The following is a 19,015-nucleotide window of genomic DNA, read 5'->3' on the forward strand; positions in this document are numbered from 1 at the left end:
TAATTTAATGAATTTATTCTTTCAAATAATTGTTATAAATCGACAAGGAAAAGACATAAATATATACAACACTATTATTATATTATAATATTCTTGATGGTAATAATTGAATTAAATGTAGTATATAAATGAATACACGAAAATAGATAATGCTTATTTTTCTTAAAATAAAGTTATTTTTATTTTGTTTATCTACTTACCATCCGAACGCAATTATTTACTTGACGTTGATTGGTACATTTGGTGACATTCCGATTTGTAATGCATTTTTAACTAGCAACATTTTACGGGCAAACATGAAATGAAACGACTTTACGTTACGACTACGAGTGGTGCTCTTTGTCAATAGTGTTTTTCCGTGCTAGCGTATCGTGTCGCGATGTAAATTATCTGCCGGTGTTTGTTGTTCCATAAAACGCGCGCTTCTTAACTTTTATAAAACTATTGTGACACTTTGAAATAATAAATATTTTATAATAATGTTGTTTCATGTGTACAAGTCTATTTAACTATAATGATTGCTGGTAAAATCAGTACACATTGATTTAGTATGATTGGGTCGTTATTTTTGGGCTCACCGGACGTATTCGAATGTTTGGTGCTTCGTTTTTTTTTACTCTTGAATTTTGTCGTAAAGTATACTCGTGTGAAAAGTATGAGCGAGTGATTTAGAACTTTTATTATTGGATGTCGGTGATGATCAAATAATTTCTCGTGGCACGGAATAGTGCGGTGATCGAGGATGTCTGTGTCGGGGACCACAACACCGACGGCGGTGGAAGCGCCAGCTCTAGACGACCGCGACATGGAGCCGCGGACTCCTATGAAGCGTCTCGGTTCTACGAGGAAACTGGCAGCTTTTAATAGTAAGTTCAACAAAATTATATTTTCCAACTTTATTGATATGCCCAAAATTTATACTCGCTAACCATTGATTTTATTGATATCTCGACCTTTGTATAATAATTGAAAACAGTAAAGTTTTATACGAATTCTCACCATACAGTAGTTTTCTAATATTTATTTAGTAGATACTATATTAATAACTACCATAGTTAGATAATAATTGAAAAATGCATAATATGCAGTATCATACAAGATACTGATATCAGAGGTCATAGAACTAGAAAAGTTTTAAACTTATCCTGGTTCAGTAACCTCTTGTGATACAAAGGTTTATGTGAAGATAAGTTTGTAAGTTTACTGTGTCATTGACTCATTTAATTATTAATAATTTAAATTAGTTAACGTTGGAAGTTCATAGAGAATCAATGAAAATAATCCTTGGTAGATAATAGCGAGGCAGTGTCAACATTGTCCCTGGCTTATGTTTGTTATCTTGCTTTATTGCAGCTTCACCTCGTTCCTACAAACAAAACTTCCTCAATACCAATAGATTTTCGTGAATCGTGTCAGTCATTGCATTTTACTTGCAAAGTATTGTTGTTAATTAATAGTCAAATATAGGTCAGTCCCAGAATACACTAAGTTCCAATTATTGTTGAAAAAAAAATTATATGAAAAAAGTATTGTAAAATTATGGATGCTGAACCAAAACATTATGAGTTTTTCTTTAAAAAATTTGATCCATACCTAATACACATCACTGATAAAAACCTGTACATGGCCAACTTTTGGCTTCTGCTAGCAATTGCACTTGAGGAAGGTGTGTTTCATACATGTCACACGGACCATATTCCACATGAAATCTATGTTAGTATAAAAAGTGTTAATAATTGTATAAATTGCCAGATATCACAACAATTAATGGATTTTTTATAAGTGTACTTTATATTTACACATAATATACTATATAAGTATCTCGAGAGCAAGTCTGCCGACCCATGGCTTTGTTACAGTTGCATGAGCTTTCATCAATGTACATGTACAGTGGATATATTAAGTAACTCGGAATTGTGGTACTTATTATTGTACTAATGTAACTGAGCTGTAAAGGCTGAAATTGTCTCAAGCTCTGCAGAGCGATGTAGTATTTACATCAGTACTGTTGAGAAAAACAATTTTACTCTATATGGACTCTAAAATATCTCAGGACGCACGACCAATGAATATATACAATAATACAAAGGAAATATAATAATAAGAAGAGCCGAGATGGCCCAGTGGGTAGAACGCGTGCATCTTAAACGATGATTTCGGGTTCAAACCCAGGCAGGCACCACTGAATTTTCATGTGCTTAATTTGTGTTTATAATTCATCTCGTGCTCGGCGGTGAAGGAAAACATCGTGAGGAAACCTGCATGTGTCTAATTTCAACGAAATTCTGCCACATGTGTATTCCACCAACCCGCATTGGAGCAGCGTGGTGGAATATGCTCCATACCTTCTCCTCAACGGGAGAGGAGGCCTTAGCCCAGCAGTGGGAAATTTACAGGCTGATTATGTTATGTTTATGTTATGTATTCACGTGAATCGGGCGAATGAATAGAAGAAAACATAACGAAAATTTACAGTGGTTGCTGAGATTAGCGCGAAACATCCCTACAAACAAATATACGCGGCGAGTGAGTCAACCGTATGTAATATAAAAGTACAAACTCAATCTTATAAAATGTTCAGCTCACGAGCTAACGTGCGTGATGCGTCCTCAGAGGTTGTTTACGCCATCCACTCAGCGGTTATAGGATGTATCGTTAGACTGTGCGTGAATGTGTTGAGAGCGTATAAACAGTGGAAGCGGGCAGCTTTACGGCTGTTTGATATTTCGCATCTGTCGGCGCTCGCCCGCGCCCGCCGCCGCCTCTCGGCCGCCTCTCGGCCGCCTCTTCACCGACGACTACAAAAAACCCTCGTCTGTCTCACCGTTCAATTACATTCAGACCGTCTACCCTACCTCAATAAAACTGCTAGCTTGTAACATTTCGACATCCATCGATCTGTGTGCTATACCAATATATTTTAATCATAAATATTTGTTCATATGAATTCAATGTAAGCGGGTGATTGCTTAGAAAAACATTGCGTAAATGACACTGTGATTCGATATTATTTAGATTAGTAGGATAATAATTAGTATTCAACTTGAGTGACATTGACAATCTGAGTGACATGAGTACTAAAACAGATATCGGCGATTATCACATGTAATCAACGTCGGGATCACGAGCGTGATCATAAAATTGCTCGCGAAATATTCCGTTAGTTTATTAGCCGTCGAATGTTCGGAACCAGATGCGCGGTCTAATTACATCCACACGACGCCGACGTTTGGGCGCTGCACTCCGCCCAGTAAACAAAATAGTAAACAAAATAATAGCTTCATTCACGATTAGCTTTAATAGTCAAAGTTATCGAACGAGTAAGCGATCCACTGATTTGTCACTTAATGCGGCGTATAAATGACACGACTGTGCCATTGTGTTTAGTCGCAATGGTAATTTAATATTTCCGTCGTGGAGAGCATTTCCTTCGTATGCGGTAATGAATAAATGATGTAATGTAACCGTGCGGACTGCGGACTCACGCGAGCGAGTGGGCAGCGCGGCCGCCGAGCCGGCGGGGACGGCTTCCTCTCGCCGCCGCCTCGCTCCTGTCATTGCGACTAGTTGCACCTTCTGTACATAGTACACCCCGTCTGTTCAGTAGCCACTGGAAATTAAAACTGATACCTTGCGTCACGATCATACAGTTACGTATTTGTTTTCATACGAAAGTTCTTACAAAATCAATGAAGAATGACATGAAAAATGATACTTGCAAGGATAACTACTACAAAGCTCTATTAAAGACGATAAAGTTTATCTCGACAAAGACAAAAATATAAGACCCAAATGTTGTATGACTGAGATTTCAATAAAGTCAAATTCTGATCGAGCGCCGTTGTAATGCAGGCGCAGTCGGTCGGCGTCGGCACTCGCAACTATTTTTTTTACATTCCTGGAACAGTTGTATAGTTCCTTGATCTAAAACAGGCTGGCGTTTGACAAACTAAAGTAGCTCACTGATCGAACTTAGCAAAGTGTATCTGAGATAGACATACTTAATGAGTATTAGTCACAGGCTGCCTGCCCGGACTGCTTATTGTTGTATTGAGACGTCTGCAATTCTTAAGATATTTTATAAAATATTATATTTTTATTTAATTATTAAAACTTAATAATGAATAATAATGAAATGAGCGTACGACTATGGTTACGTATAATGATGTCAAGAATGTTGGCAATTTGCAAATAAACAATCAATCAAGTGCTAACTGCTAATGCAAAATAAAGACACTGCAAAAGTATTTCACCTAAGTACAAAGTTAATATTTTCAGTGATTTATTAGTACCAGTGCATAAATTAAATAATACCTAAATCGTCGGCGTAGAATAAAAACCTTATTTTCCCTACGTAACGACAAACGCAAATGCGTTGAAGAAACATTCACAACGAAACTACGTAATGTAATTATTTCTGCATACTACGTAATAATTCATCTCGTGCTCGGCGGTGAAAGAAAATATCTTGAGGGAACCTCACGCTAATTTCAACGAAATTCTGCTACATGTGTATTCCACCAAGACGCATTGGAGCAGCGTGGTGGAATACGCTTCAAACCTCTCAAAGTAAGAGGAGGTCTTAGCCTAGCAGTGGGAAATTTACAGGCTGTTAATGTAAAAAAAATACGTTATATTATAGTTAATTTCCAACAGTACATACAGATAGAGTACAAAGTGTGCACCAAAATGATGCGTAAACATTATTTCCGATTTTATTTTAAAGATACAGAGAGTTGAAAATAAAAAATTACAAATACGCTAATCAGCTATTAATTACAAAAAGTTAAATCATAAACATTTTTTTCAAGGTTTTCCTTGAATCTCATTACATTCTGGTACCCATTTTGTTTTCCTCCTCCTTCCTCCATATTCCAAAGATATATATAAATAAAAATATATAAGTTCAACATGGAAGTTCTATTTCAATTGAAGGATCAGTGAAAAACTAATCATTGAGAATATTGAATGAAAAACTAATTTTAATCAAATAAAATATTATTTTTATAGATAAGAGAACACTATTGGACCAGTCGCTGCGCTACGGCCACCGTATGGATAGGGAGAGTTGTCTGAGTTTAGATTTTCTGATTTAATATTTCTTTGCTGTTGTTTTTTTTTCACAAGTTCTGAGTATTTTATGTTCAGTCAGGCCAATTAAAGTGGTAGAGTTTCCTGTCAAGAAATTCTCAATAATCATCTCGATTTAGGATGTTTAGCACCGTACACTACAATGCCTTAATGTGTCTACAGCCTAATGCTCTGCGTCTAGTCTCTCACCGGTCTTGTCGAATAGCCTTCCTATCGGACAGAGTGAGGAATCAAATAATGCATATAATTTCTTTGACGCTGTTCGATAGTCTCAGTCGAATTCGAAATCGGTTAGAACGTCATCACAGGAGGCCAATCCAATATGCAGTTTTCCACCGGATTGACTGATACAATTGTTGATAAGTAGTATTATTTAATACATCATCACCTTCGTGACAGATCATTATTATCATGCAAATGACAGTTATAATAACATAAACATAATCAGCCTGTAAATTTCCCACTGCTGGGCTAAGGCCTCCTCTCCCGTTGAGGAGAAGGTATGGAGCATATTCCACCACGCTGCTCCAATGCGGGTTGGTGGAATACACATGTGGCAGAATTTCGTTGAAATTAGACACATGCAGGTTTCCTCACGATGTTTTCCTTCACCGCCGAGCACGAGATGAATTATAAACAAATTAAGCACATGTAAATTCAGTGGTGCCTGCCTGGGTTTGAACCCGAAATCATCGGTTAAGATGCACGCGTTCTAACCATTGGGCCATCTCGGCTCTTTCGGCCGATATATAAAATGACAGTTACGGCTTAAGAATAAGGAGACATCCCATGTGGCGCCCACATGTGTCTGAATGTCACTGAAGCTATTCATTGCTGCTTTTGTAGAACGTAACTGAAATACGTTGACAAAGTACGTCGCTTAGTTTCAATAGTAACGAGTAAATACCTCACAAAGGATAAAAGTGTATTTGCATAATTCTCGTATTATATGAAGTGTGTCGCTGAAAAGAAGTCCGTGAATTTGATAAGTTTTTTTCCGGAATACATTGAACAAATTAGGTGCGATTATTTTCAATGTTATTTGTTGAAACGATAACTGGTATGCGAGGTACATGAATATTCAACAGTTGCGTCGTTCGACTCGTTCGTGAGCTCGCGGCTCGTCAGTTTAAAAGATCTAATACTACGCTACACTTATTAGACCACTTCATTGTGCTCGACTCATTATTACGTCCTTTCGATTGTACACGCTAATGCAGCAGCCTTGCGATACTTCCGCAATCTTGCTCGGTGGTCATGGAAACCACGACGATTACTTATAGTCGCTCCATTAAATCAATACCAGCATATAATGCTTTTATTAGGATTTATTCTTGTCTTTTCCCATATACTGTTTTATAAATATAAAAATAATTTAGTATAAGAAATCTCGTATGTTTTGAAAGTAGTCGATATTATCTCGCAAAGAATGGCGGGCTGTCGTTTAGCCGGCCCGTGCGGAGTTCGCGTGAATCAGTGGCGGCGCGCGGCGGTCGCGACGGCAGCGGTCGCTATATATAGCGCGTCGCGCCCGCCGCGATGGAGCCGACCACCGGCGCACCGCCCGCGCCCGCGCCCGACCGCTCGTCGCTCGATCACTTGCTCTTTGGACGTTGCTCCACATTGCGCTCTATTATTTTTAAGCTCGTCGAAGTTATAAAAACTTAAGCTCTTTTCTATTTTATCAATGAAAATACTGTTTACAGCTAAAATGTTTCTTATTATTAGGGCAACGATAGAAATATTTCTTTCAATTTATAATTTATAGTATTATGATTAATTTTATTACAGCACAAAACAAAAATTACAATTACATGTATAAAATATTAAACTCATAATGTAACGAACAATGTTGTCGAGTTAAATAGTACTTAAAATTATATGTAAAACAGTTTAAATAAGGTTCGTGCAAAATTAATTCCGATGACAGGACAGGAATAAGCAATGGCAATAGGAGTGGCCACAGTGAATACATGATTGCGATGTAGACTTAATTGTGTCGTATTGAATGAATCACCCGCACCGGCGACACCGGCGCGGCGAGAGGGAGAGTGGGACAGCGGGCAGCAGCGCCGCAGCCGCGCCCTCCCCGAGTGTCCAAATGATCACAGAGCTAATCTTATAATAATCCACAATACAAAGATCCATCACAAATCAGTGTTAGTCTGTTATAAAGTCATTTGAAACGTTGTGATGATATATATCGATGTGTGTTGCGTTCACGCTTTGTGTTGCGTCGAAGAATTTTCGATAAACACGACGAGGCTCACGTAGCACAGGGCGGATGCACCGTCAAGCCAAAGTTCTTAAAAAGTTCTTTAATTAAATTTTCATGAATAATGTGCTAAGAGAAGGCAACGAAGGCAGGCTAGCTAATAAGATATTTCGTAGCGTGCAATCCTAGATTGTCCGAAGTTTATATATAATTTATTTTTATAAATGACATAAATAATAATTTATGAAAATAAAAAGAAGGTTTTTGGTTATTTTTAATGTGTCTGTTTCGAAGCCTTAAACGGTGCTCGTTTCTCAAGGGTCCGACTGCAGTTTAAGTTGTCCTCTCGCTCGTATCGACGTGACTCAACTATTTTCTGCGCAGTTATTGAGGTCAGGTAATGCTCTCGTTTATAACGGAAGATGCGGCAGCAGATGTAGGTATTGATTTTGTGTTCTTATTATCATATTTTATGAACAATAATGTGCTAATGAAGCGAAAGAGCACTAACCGTACCGGACTGTTGTATTAAAACTGGTCTCTAAAAATATTTGTAGTCAATGTCGACGTTAAGAAACGGTGTGGATTAAATAGAAAAGATAGGGATGTTAGCATCTCGTGAGCCAAAGGTGTTTGACGAGCGCGTCGACGAGACGCGACGTATCCGGCGCGCGTCCTCTCCTGCAAGCTAATGAGCGCAGAGCTGACGCTGTCGACGGTATGCTTATTTCAACATACAAACCGTAAAAGTGAAAATATTCGCATTACAAACCGCCACATAACCTTGCGCAACAAGCTACTTGTAATATTAACAATTTTCTGATGACATTACTCGCTAAATTATTCCTTCTATGGTCCATATATTTTCGTGGTGTACTGTGTAATGGTTTAATGTTGCACTTTGTTCTGAGATATAGAGATTAATAATAAGTAATCAGTCTTTATGGTTACTTGCTCCATGATATCATATATGTGTATAAGGAAAACAAACTCACTCTCGATATTAAATTGTACATAAAATCGGCCAAATCAATATAGTCAATGCTACTTAAAAGAGAAAAGAGCATTTGTGATCCACGCAGCTGGGTTATCGAAAGGGGCGGCTCCAGGGATCAAATTATGCGGCCTGCTTGCTTTTTTACGTCGTGAGTCTTCTGTATACGTAAGACGTGCTTCAACGATACAAGAATAATATTTAATGACGATTTAATTTCATAAAGGTCATAACAACATGATGTTCGTTTAAAAGCTCGATTTTGTTATATGGGCAATAGAATCCCGAAGTTTACGATCTGCTCGGGATCAATCGCGTCAGTTATTTAGGTCTACATCGCAGCTGGTGCGTATTATCGATGAGCCGGCGTGTTTATTGAATCATATCACAGAGAGATCGCTTTGTGGAATTGCGCAGTAAATACTATATTTTTCCTGTATATCCGTTTTGGCGAGGAATGCTCTACGCCTGCCGATTTACTTTTTGCAGCGAAGCGGTCGCGTCACATTGTCCTTTAATTGAACGAGGAAGCAAATTGTCGACATTGTTATGGCAGGAGTGTTTCAATAAGCTTTATTGTCTTTTTTGTCTCCATTTTGAGACGTTGACGGTGTGCGGTGTCGGTGTGTATCGGCGTGTTGAATGTACGCGTTGCGTGCGCGACCGGTTCCGCCGCGCTCCTGCTGCAGCTGTCGAATACAATGTTACCAATCTCACAATCTATAGCTAACCGAAGGTATTCTTGCGATGGGTATATGGCCTAACCTAATGGTTATACCTTCCTTACCTATTTTATTTATACGATTTTTCTATACTCTTCGTCATGTTAATGCGCTAATTCCAAGCGACGCCGTATCCGAGTGGCAGTAAGCCAATAAGTAAACAGATACTAAATGTTATCACTTTGATAGAATCAGCGATAATCGCGGCGTACACACGAGAAGTAAGAATAAGCTTATAACGCCACCGACTCCGATAAGTCAATAAAACTTTCCGGGGAACAGGTACTCCTTCCTTTCTGTCTAATCTCGTTAAATTTTGCAGAAATGTTTGTCAATTAATTTCTATTTTTTTATTTTTAATATTTAAAAAAATGAGTATTTTTTTAAAATTAAATCATAGTACTATTCATTTGGTTTGTTCGGGTGGAAATACAGCTAATGCGATTGATATGCGGCCTGTACAGTGTTACAGTAAAGTTGAGTAAGATCTTGTATATTTCTTTACGTATACCGTATTAATTTTAATATACGTAGACTACAAATTTTTTAGAACCTAGCTTAATATTTCTTCTAAAACGTATGAGGCAAATGTGGTCAGTGGACACGTCTTCGCATGTCGCACGTCCCGAGGGAGTGTGAGCAGGCGTGGGCTCACCAGTGCCGGGTCCCATCCGGCGTGGTGTGCCAGTAGCTTGGCTCGCAAGGCAAAATCAGTACACCATGCGCTGTTCTAATAATACTATTGTACTAGTCGAACTCATTCGCTATCTCACTCTTCTCGCCATGTTCACCTAAGGATGCGATGACGATAACACTCAATTCACCATTTGTCACTTACAGTTATTGTTTTTTTAAAGTTGTCAGTAATTATTAGTAGAGTTACGGAACCGCTTGTATAGTATCGTAACAATTAAAGTAGTTAAATCTTAATTCAGTACTCGACTGCTGCATGCCGATACAAGAATATCTCAAAAGAGATTTCTTCGCGACACGATATACGATACTATGGTATAGTACGTAATAAACGACATGACAGTTCAACGGGCGGCCATGTTAGGGAAAAGGACTTCCGGATACTTACTACTTCTGAACCTTATTTCAGTTGGAAAGCCAAAATTAGTAAAATTTCCTCTTTTGTTCTCCACCTCTGTAGGAAATATAGATGTTGGATAATCGTAACGTTTGTGAAAAAGTTATATCTTATATGTAAAGTAAATGATAAACCGTATTTGTTTATTTAACTATTCACCCTAGCGAAGCCGGGTTTTCATCTGGTTAAAATTTATTTCATACACATAAAATCTAAATATTCAACAGTTTGTGTTCTTTCGATGAACACGTTATCTTTCGAAAGAATCATTCTCGAGCTCTACGTCACGACCTTGCTCCTCCAGATAAATCATAAATTATTATAATGAGACCGATATCTCCCTTAAGCGGCGAGTAGGTTCCGTTGCAGCCAGTCGAGTCGCCCCCGGCCCTCCGCCGCAGATCTCGAGTGCATCACCGCCGCGCTCCCCCCCGCCCCGTCCCGCCCGTGCCTCTACGCCGGCGCCCCGTGCATCTGCTCACATCCCGACCAATACTGTTGGGCCTTTTGTGCACCGACTGCATTTATTTATATCATTTTATTTGAACCGAAAGCTGCATGACAAAGACTATTGTTTATAAGGCAGTCTTATACAGGCAGGAATGTTTATACAATCGCCAAATAATAACATATTTGTAATTAATGTATTTCTTAATCGTATTAACGTGGTCTTCGAAATAACTTTAGAACGGCTGTATTTTTTGTTTGTTAACTTGTTACGTAGAATGTTTTTTCCTACAAAGTTTACCTCAGTATTGACTCGTGTAAACGACTCACGTGCGGCGCCCAGAAATTATTTAAATTTTCCGTGATTGTTGCCAAAATGTAGGAGTATTTTAAAAGTGTAAATGGAACGCTGCAAGCGTTTGCGCGTGTTTTTAACTACCATAGACGTTCGAGATAATGTTCGTCGCTCGTAATAGGCAGAGGCGGAGGCGGAGGGTTGCGAGGGTGAGAGTGCGGGAGGGCGGGAGGTCGCGGCGGACGATCGCGGAGGCTGCGCGGCGCCCGCAGTCGTCCGCCGACCGCGCTCCCCATGTTCCACTGCATCGTGCAGCCGCGCCACGACTGGGGACCACCCGACCTCGCAAATGCATTCCCCGGTACGCGCCATCGAACTCAGCAGCCTCACACACGAACCCGTCATCTCCCCCCGACGCCCGCAACGCCAGGCCGCGACATAAGCTAATATTTACTTTCGATAGACGTGTTAATTCTCCGATAAAAACTCCGTCGATCTTCGTACCTTAACCTGTTAATGTTGTCTCTCTGAATGTAACTGTAACTCTTCAAGGAATGTGGAATTATAAGTTTTGTGGCGACCAGTACGTGTTTTCGTAAAAATGTCAGTTGTTTGTCGTATCTTACATGGTTGGCAGTCACGCTCTCCAACATTTGTATTATATGGGGTACGATACTATAATACGTGTGGTGATTGATGTTAAATCGATGGGCAGTGGTGCAGCAGGATCGCAGTGCTTTTTCATTAGTCGTATGATCATGTGGCCCAGGTAGCCGTGCTCGAGCAGGTAGTCGGTTATTGTATGTAGAGTCGTACGATAACCCGCACGGTTTATTGCACCTGGCAAATTTTTTGCGCGCTCTATTCACATACGTGTGAAATAAATCTTCGAAGGTCGCTTCCCGCATGGGGACCGTTACTCTGCTCAATATCCAGCGTGGCCGTTGACTCGTATCAGCTGTTGTATTGCGTTGAAACAAAACACGAATTTATGTGCAGATATACGTACTCAATTGTATTAAAGTAGTAGGTACGAAATAAAAATAATAGTGGATCGGGACACCGGCGCGGCGGGGGTGGCGGAGCTCCCCCTCGCTCTCGATCCCCTTCGACATGTGACCCTGTTCCTCGATGTCCCACAATTTATTACTCATGATATTTCCGGTTCACTTCTTTGTTTTGTGTTTACTGCAGGATAGTCTCGGATTTAATTCGAAACGATAAGTTCACCGCAAATGACCGGTCTCCGGTCGGCGAGATATGTACTTCGCAAAACAATGCGATTGCTGTTTATGGAGTTGTATTTAAATGATTGCTTACTTAATATGTGTGAAATGGACAAACATATCAGCCCCTCGGCGGGAGCGAGCGCTTCAGGGAGTATCGCGCGCGGGCCGATCTGTGGGAGCGATTGCTCGATAGTCCGTTGAACTTCCGTTATTAGAAAATAATTATTTCGTTACTCCACTTTTATAAAATTTTATATTTTATTATTTTTAAACACAACAAAAACAAACTCAACACGACACGTCTGTAGAGATATGTTTAAAAATAAGGTGACGTATTCTCTGCCTGGTAACAGTTAAAAAAAATTGTATCATCTCGTTTGCAAATTTACGAAAATATTACAAGCTCACTGTGATTTTCTTTGTAATAAACCACTGAGAGGACTTTTAAAATAAGAATAACTTTATTGACGCTATGACAGCTAGGCTGGCACGAGGGCGTATTAAGCTAAATGTTGATGTTAATATACTTTATTGTACACCAAAAACATAACGTACAGAGACCTTAGGACTAAAAATAATAATAATAATACTAAAAATAAAAATATATATAAGTATTTAAATGTTATGTTGTATAGCGCGCGGCCTAAAAGCTAATGAGCAAAGTCTTCCAGACAACGCAATATAAGAGAGATTTATTAAAAAACATAATCTGGGTAGACGGTGCACCTATAAACTTACATACAAATATTTACACATGAATACTTATCTTTATATCTATATACATACACATATATATATATATATATATATATATATTTATTATCTACTAATTATTTATTTTAAGATAGAAAATAATGACTAACAAGGTTTAAATAATGAAATGATTAACACAATCGTCCAGAATCTTCCGGGAAGGTTTGCGAGGACTTAAAGTTGTAGTTGTACAAACAATATGATTTGGATTGGTAGGTAACAGCTATGTACTTTAAGCTGGAAGTCTATTTATACACTGAAGAGACTACGTCTTGAGTGCGATGCGCGATGTGTATTGATATTAATATGACTATTTAATTATGTTCTCAAATAACTGTCACAGTGTCACTGTATATTGTAAATGCTACAATGCCGATCGGTACAATAATGTACCTCAATAGTCAATACCAATAAGTATCTAGTTGTTTACAGATCACTTCTAGATACTAGTGTGTTACGTCACTACATAGTATAAAATAAGGTGGCTTCCCGCTGTCTGTCTGTCCCTATGTATGCTTAGATCTTTAGAACTACGAAACGAATTTAGATGCGGTTTTTAAAAGATAGAGTGATTCAAGAGAATGGCTTATAATATGCCAAATATACATACTAGAGAAAAACAGATAATTTTAGTGCTTTCTAAAGTGATGTCGTAAATAAATACTTTTTTTTTGCGCTTACATTGCAAACGCTGGCTAAACTCTACGAGATATATCAAAAACAAGTACTACTACAAGTATCGTACGCCTTAAAAAGGTCTACAAAAAATTCTGGGTTGGTATATGTCTACTCTTAATGATAACCCACAATATCCTTTTTTATCCTTTACTTTTTACAAAAAATAATGGTTTCTTTACGAAGCGTTTTTAAGCAGTACAGCATCAGTATGGCCCTTTACAGCATGTCATTTAGACGAACATTTTCGAAGATATTACAGATTTAAAATGCAGGGACATAGCGGTCTGTATTGTCTAATGACATTCTGTAGTATATTTATTATCAGCATTGCTCCCGTGCGAAGCCGGGGCGGGTCGCTAGTATCTCATAAAACCACAGACATTTGTATACCGAGATGTGTTAATCTCTCAACTTTGATCTTTAACATTTGTATAGATGTGTTACATTTGTTTCCGAGTGTGCCTCGTTACATGTGTGCGTCTTCTGAGAATCCTATTTAAAACTATATCTACAAAATCTGATATATTTAAATAAGTTTATGTTAATGTAATACTTTTAGTAATAACTCGTTATGAAACTCTTGGTATTTACATTATCTATATGAATGCGGTATGTTATATATAATCGATGTATTCTCGTAAGTGCATTGACAATTTTTTTAAGTAAAACTTATTCACTACATATAAGACACTCGGCTTCATTTATCTTTTTTAATAGAATACAAAATTATATAAGATCTCCGCCATCGGTTGTAATCCTGTGGTCACACAGGCTCCAATCATATATGTTGTTATTTGTTGTCATATTTTATTGACGATTGGTTTATTTATATTATGAGATTGTTCCAGGTTCAATTCGCATAATAAATAAATAATATGTCAGCCACAGAGTATAACAACGTACGTTGAGTTATATTTATTTTAAATAAATCATAACAATCTTTACTTCTTACGAGTCAGTTATGAACAATATTCGTAAAAAATGCGTAAGCTTAAAAGAGAACGTTAGCAATAAATTTGAATACTGCTCGGGTCGCCAAGAGCAACCTATTCTTTGCCTTGTAACATCAGTTTCGTACCGTCATCGTTCCCGGAGCAGCAGTGCCCTCTTTTATTGTGTTACACTACAGAGATCACTGAAATCATGTAGCCCGAGTTTAAATTAGAGTCCATGCAATGGCTCGCAAAGCGTGCACTTTACCCTAACAAGATAGAGATGTTAAAACATGCCGAAAACATTATGGCTACAGTTTTTTATGACATTTATTTAAAAAAGGTAACACAATCATCGGAGATTATTAAGACTCCATTCAAATTCACAATACACTTTTTTAAAGTAGGCTTTACGAGCACTTTTAAATCAGTCATTTTACAAAATTTTAATGAGTGAGGGCGCAAAGATGCGTCCTTCTGCTTCTAAAACACAAAGACAATTGAAATTGCCTTATAGTCGTTTTAATAATATTTCTGCGCTCTTTTGGGCCTGTCTTTGAAAATGTATGTATGTCTTAACACACATTGCAGCTATATGATGTATACATGCGACCACACTGAATGCACGAAAAAATATACGAAAGGTTTAATGTGTGATGTTTGAATTTGTTTTAAATAATTGAATGTACTCATGCAGAGGAGAAGGATTTATTTAGAGCTGCACTGTGTACGTCAGAATTTTTAATAACAAAATTATATCGTGTTTCTTCAGACATCCGCGTGCAGCTCTCTGAGCAGACTCGTGTGCTGGAAGCGCGCGCGGAGGCGGCTGCGGGCGTGGCGGGCGAGCTGCACGACTACTGCCGCCGCCGAGCAGACCTCGAGCACGAGTACTCGCGAGCGCTCGACAAACTGGCGCGCGCAGCGGCGCAGCGGCACAAGGACCAGAAGCACAAGTACGACATCATGTAACCTGTCTGCCTTAATGTTCTTCATTCGCCTGTCTATCGGCAACGCACAACTGATGGTCTTTGCGGTTTCCTTTCAGACGAGAGCAGTGGCCTTTAACCGGAGCGTATGCCTGCTGGCAAGCAGCGCTCGATAACACCCGGGCGCTGTCTCGCGATCACGCCGCGCTCGCGGACCTCTACGGTGGACCTCTCGCCGCCCGTCTGCAGCGCGCCGCCGATGACGTGCTGCGATTGCATAGGAAATGTCGAGATATCGGTAAGATGGACGTTCAGCCCTCGACGTGGAACTGCCATTTCTACTTCGATGACTCATGTCGTTGCGCGTGCAGTGGCGGAGCGGCACGAGGAGGTGGGCGTGGCTCTGGCGGAGGCGGCGGCGGGCGGCAAGGCGCACGCGGCCGCCGCGGCCGAGTGGCGCGCCGCCGCGCTCAAGCTGCGCCACGCGCACCACGCGCGCCAGGCGCTGCTGGCCGCCGACCCGCCGCGCCACAAGAAGATCAAGGCGCTCGACAAGGAGCTCGAAAAGGTATGCGGACACGTCGTTTCGTCGATCAGATATCGTTGTGAGCAACGACTTACGTGATGTTCGCTGTTTGACGTTTTCAGCGTCGGACGCGACATAGTGAGGCTCGACAGAAGGCGTTGCGGGCTCGAGCAGATTACGTGCTCAGCTTAGAGGCGGCTAACGCTACCCTACAGAGATACTACCTCGACGACATCGCAGATATAATGCTGGTGAGTGGTCGTCTCGAATAGATACAGTACAGAAAAGTCCCCCTATTGGCTAAAGCGGGCTTCCACTCGTATGGACGTTCTGCAGCTTACTTCACCACGCTCCACCGGCACTCGCCGGGGACGACGTGTCTCGGTCAATTCGCTGTCGGCTTTTACAATATGCATTCAGTCGAACTAAACTACCGCGCCCGCGTTGCAGTGCACGGAGGTCGGCTTCGAGGCGGTGGTGGGGCGCGCCGTGCGCACGGCCAGCGCGGCGGAGAGCGCGCGCGCGCAGGCCGTGTGCGCCGCCGCCGGCGCGCTGCTCGCCGCCGCCGACGCGCTCGACGCGCTCGCCGACCGCCAGCGCTTCGTGGCCGCGCACCCCGCCGCCTTCGCCCTGCCGCGCCCCCTGCCCTACCTCGGCGACGCGCCGCCCGCGCAGGACAAGGAGATGCGCGAGCTGCTGGAGGGCGCGGCCGACGAGCGCGACGAGGCGGCGGACGCGGCCACGCGGGACCTCTCGCAGCGCCTCGTGCAGCTGGAGGCCAGCGCGCGCACCCTCCGCGCCGAGTGCCGCGAGGCCGCCAAGACGCTCGACGCCGCCGAGGCGGAGCTCGTGCGCCAGATGGAGGGGCCCGACGCCACCTGGGAGGTGGACACGCTATTCGGAGCCACGGCCGTGCCGCCCGCGCCCCCTCCCGCCGAGGACGATGCGCCGCGAAGAGACCAGGAGGACTACTATCTCGCGGTGAGCCAAACGACACTCTCGTCGGACTCTCGCGTCACGGACGGCACTCACTCGATCGGTCGCTCGCTTTCAGAAGTTCCGATCGTACGTGTCGTGCGCGGGCCGCCTCGCCCGGCTGGAGAGCAAGGCGGTGGCGGTGCGCGAGCGCCTGCTGGGCGGCAGCGCGGGCGCCGCGTCCCCGCGCTCGCCGCCCTCCCCCCCGCGCCGCGCCGCCGCGCGTCGTCGCGGACACTTCGCCGCGCCGCTCGACGACCGCCTGCCCGCCGTGCTCACGTCCTGCGTGCGCGTCATCGCCACCTACGGTGCGCACGCGGAGCGACCGCCGGCTGCGAGGCGCCCGTCGTTATGCTTATGCACCCGTCCGTTGCAGGTCTGAACCACCAGGGAGTGTTCCGCGTGTCGGGCTCGCAGGTGGAGATGCAGGCGCTACGCGCGGCTTTCGAGCGCGGCGAGGACCCTCTGGCGGACGTGTGCGACGCCTCCGACATCAACTCCGTGTGCGGCCTGTTGAAACTGTACCTGCGCGAACTGCGACCGCCCCTGCTGCCGCCGCAGCTGCAGGAGCGGCTGCTGCGCGTGGCGGCGCTGCCGGACGACGCGTCGTTCGTGCGGCGCCTGCGCGACACGCTGGCCGCGCTGCCGCTGCCGTCGCTGCTCGTGCTGCGCTACCTGTTCGCATTCCTGGCGCACCTGACCGAGCACGCGGACCGCAACATGATGGACGCGTGGAACCTCGCCATCTGCCTCGGTCCCACGCTGCTGGCGGCGTGGGGCGAGGGCGGCGCACAGGTGGCGGCGCAGAACCTCGTCAACGAGCTGGTGAAGCGCGCCATCCTGCACCACGCCGATGTGTTCCCGCAAGACGTGGCACCGCATGCGCTGTACCGGCGCGCCGAGCCGGCGCCGGGCCCGGATGCGGCCGGCCCGGACGCGCCCGACGCGCCGCTCGCCGCCTGCGCGCGCGCCGACGACGATGACGCGCAGCGCGACCTTTCACTGTACGATGACGACGAAGACGACGACGACGACGACGACGATGACGACGACGGTAGGAACCGGTTTAGATACGCGAGATATCATTGACCTGGTAGCCTATGGAGTACTGAATTTTATAAGTAACGAGGTCCGCGTGCGCGTGCGCGTGCGCCTGCGCGTGTTGCAGACGGCGCCGTCAGCGACCTGGACGCCGACGCGGACTGGCGCCGCCCCGCGCCGCGCCGGTACGCTCCCTCAGTCATCCGACGCTTACGACACCACTACATTGCTTTACTTGCATGCAGTACCGACGACTCCCACCCGGGTCACTGATCAGCACCGTCACTGTCTGTGTGTGCAGGTCGTCGAGCGGCGAGCGGCGCGCCCCGCAGGTACCCGCCTGAGGCCCGGCCGCGTCCCGCCGCCCCGCGCCCGTCCCGGCCCGTCCCGCGCCCGTCCCGCGCTCGCGGCGGAAGGGACCCGCGGGGGGCGGGACGTCTCCTAGTCTACTCACTCGATAGTTCAATTTTAACAGCGCTCGGATTGTGAATCCGGCGTTTCCGAAGTTAGTGATAAAATAAGCTTTCGGTGAAGTCGTTTCCATTCGTCTTCCGTTTAGATTTTGCATTTTTTAATGAAGCGAGTCTGATTCGAGTGATCTTCGAAAAATTTATTTTTTGTGTATTTATCTCTCGAATCATCTCAATATTAGACTAGAGTTTATTTCTCTTTTTTATAAATATTTAAACCGAGTGTCGCGTCGCGAGGTTGAGTTTTCTCTAAAATTTTTATTCGTATTCGTATTAAATTTTAAACACTTGAATACAACTTATTTGATCACTACGGAAGTTCTTACAGCTAATTAGCATCGAAGTAATGCATGCCTCATATACTCTTGGATTACCTGCTCTACATATTTTTTGCTATTTTTGAGTGCGGTTATTTTTATTTGATTGTGATTAATGTTTTCATTGAATAAACGATAGTTGTGAACGGATGTGATCATATCGACGGGAGGATACTTGTAACGTCTCGAAGGTGCTTCTTATTTAAGCGCAACAGTATTATATGAAATATAAATAAACATATAAGCAACGCTATTTTGGTTTGATTTAACGCTCGCATGCCGCTTGCATTAGAGACGGTCTCGACGGCACG

The 19,015-nt window shown here is 43.1% G+C and overlaps 1 protein-coding gene across 2 annotated transcripts; it reads left to right on the top strand.

The window, feature by feature from the left end:
• The first annotated feature begins 294 nt into the window (after positions 1-294).
• Positions 295-18,955, top strand: LOC113394746 (rho GTPase-activating protein 4-like). Of its 2 annotated transcripts, XM_064217095.1 has the most exons (10): positions 295-866; positions 15,219-15,402; positions 15,495-15,673; positions 15,747-15,943; positions 16,024-16,152; positions 16,352-16,882; positions 16,956-17,184; positions 17,253-17,930; positions 18,045-18,102; positions 18,219-18,955. In XM_064217095.1, exons 1-10 carry the CDS (start codon positions 743-745, stop codon positions 18,259-18,261), a joined length of 2,352 nt encoding a protein of 783 aa, XP_064073165.1. In that variant the 5' UTR covers positions 295-742; the 3' UTR covers positions 18,262-18,955. The 2 variants fall into 2 exon arrangements, with proteins under 2 accessions (XP_064073165.1, XP_064073164.1); XM_064217094.1 differs by having other exon boundaries at positions 18,045-18,955.
• The last annotated feature ends 60 nt before the right edge of the window (positions 18,956-19,015 follow it).

Source organism: Vanessa tameamea, chromosome 15, assembly GCF_037043105.1.
Source record: "Vanessa tameamea isolate UH-Manoa-2023 chromosome 15, ilVanTame1 primary haplotype, whole genome shotgun sequence".
In the NCBI taxonomy this organism is placed as follows: domain Eukaryota; kingdom Metazoa; phylum Arthropoda; class Insecta; order Lepidoptera; family Nymphalidae; genus Vanessa; species Vanessa tameamea.

Bases quoted from the DNA above. Each gene is read 5' to 3' on its own strand.
- LOC113394746 (XM_064217094.1), top strand. From the start codon at position 743: ATGTCTGTGTCGGGGACCACAACACCGACGGCGGTGGAAGCGCCAGCT. The intron at 867-15,218 runs GTAAGTTCAACA...GTGTTTCTTCAG, and splicing joins GAAACTGGCAGCTTTTAATA to ACATCCGCGTGCAGCTCTCT. The intron at 16,883-16,955 runs GTGAGCCAAACG...GCTCGCTTTCAG, and splicing joins AGGAGGACTACTATCTCGCG to AAGTTCCGATCGTACGTGTC.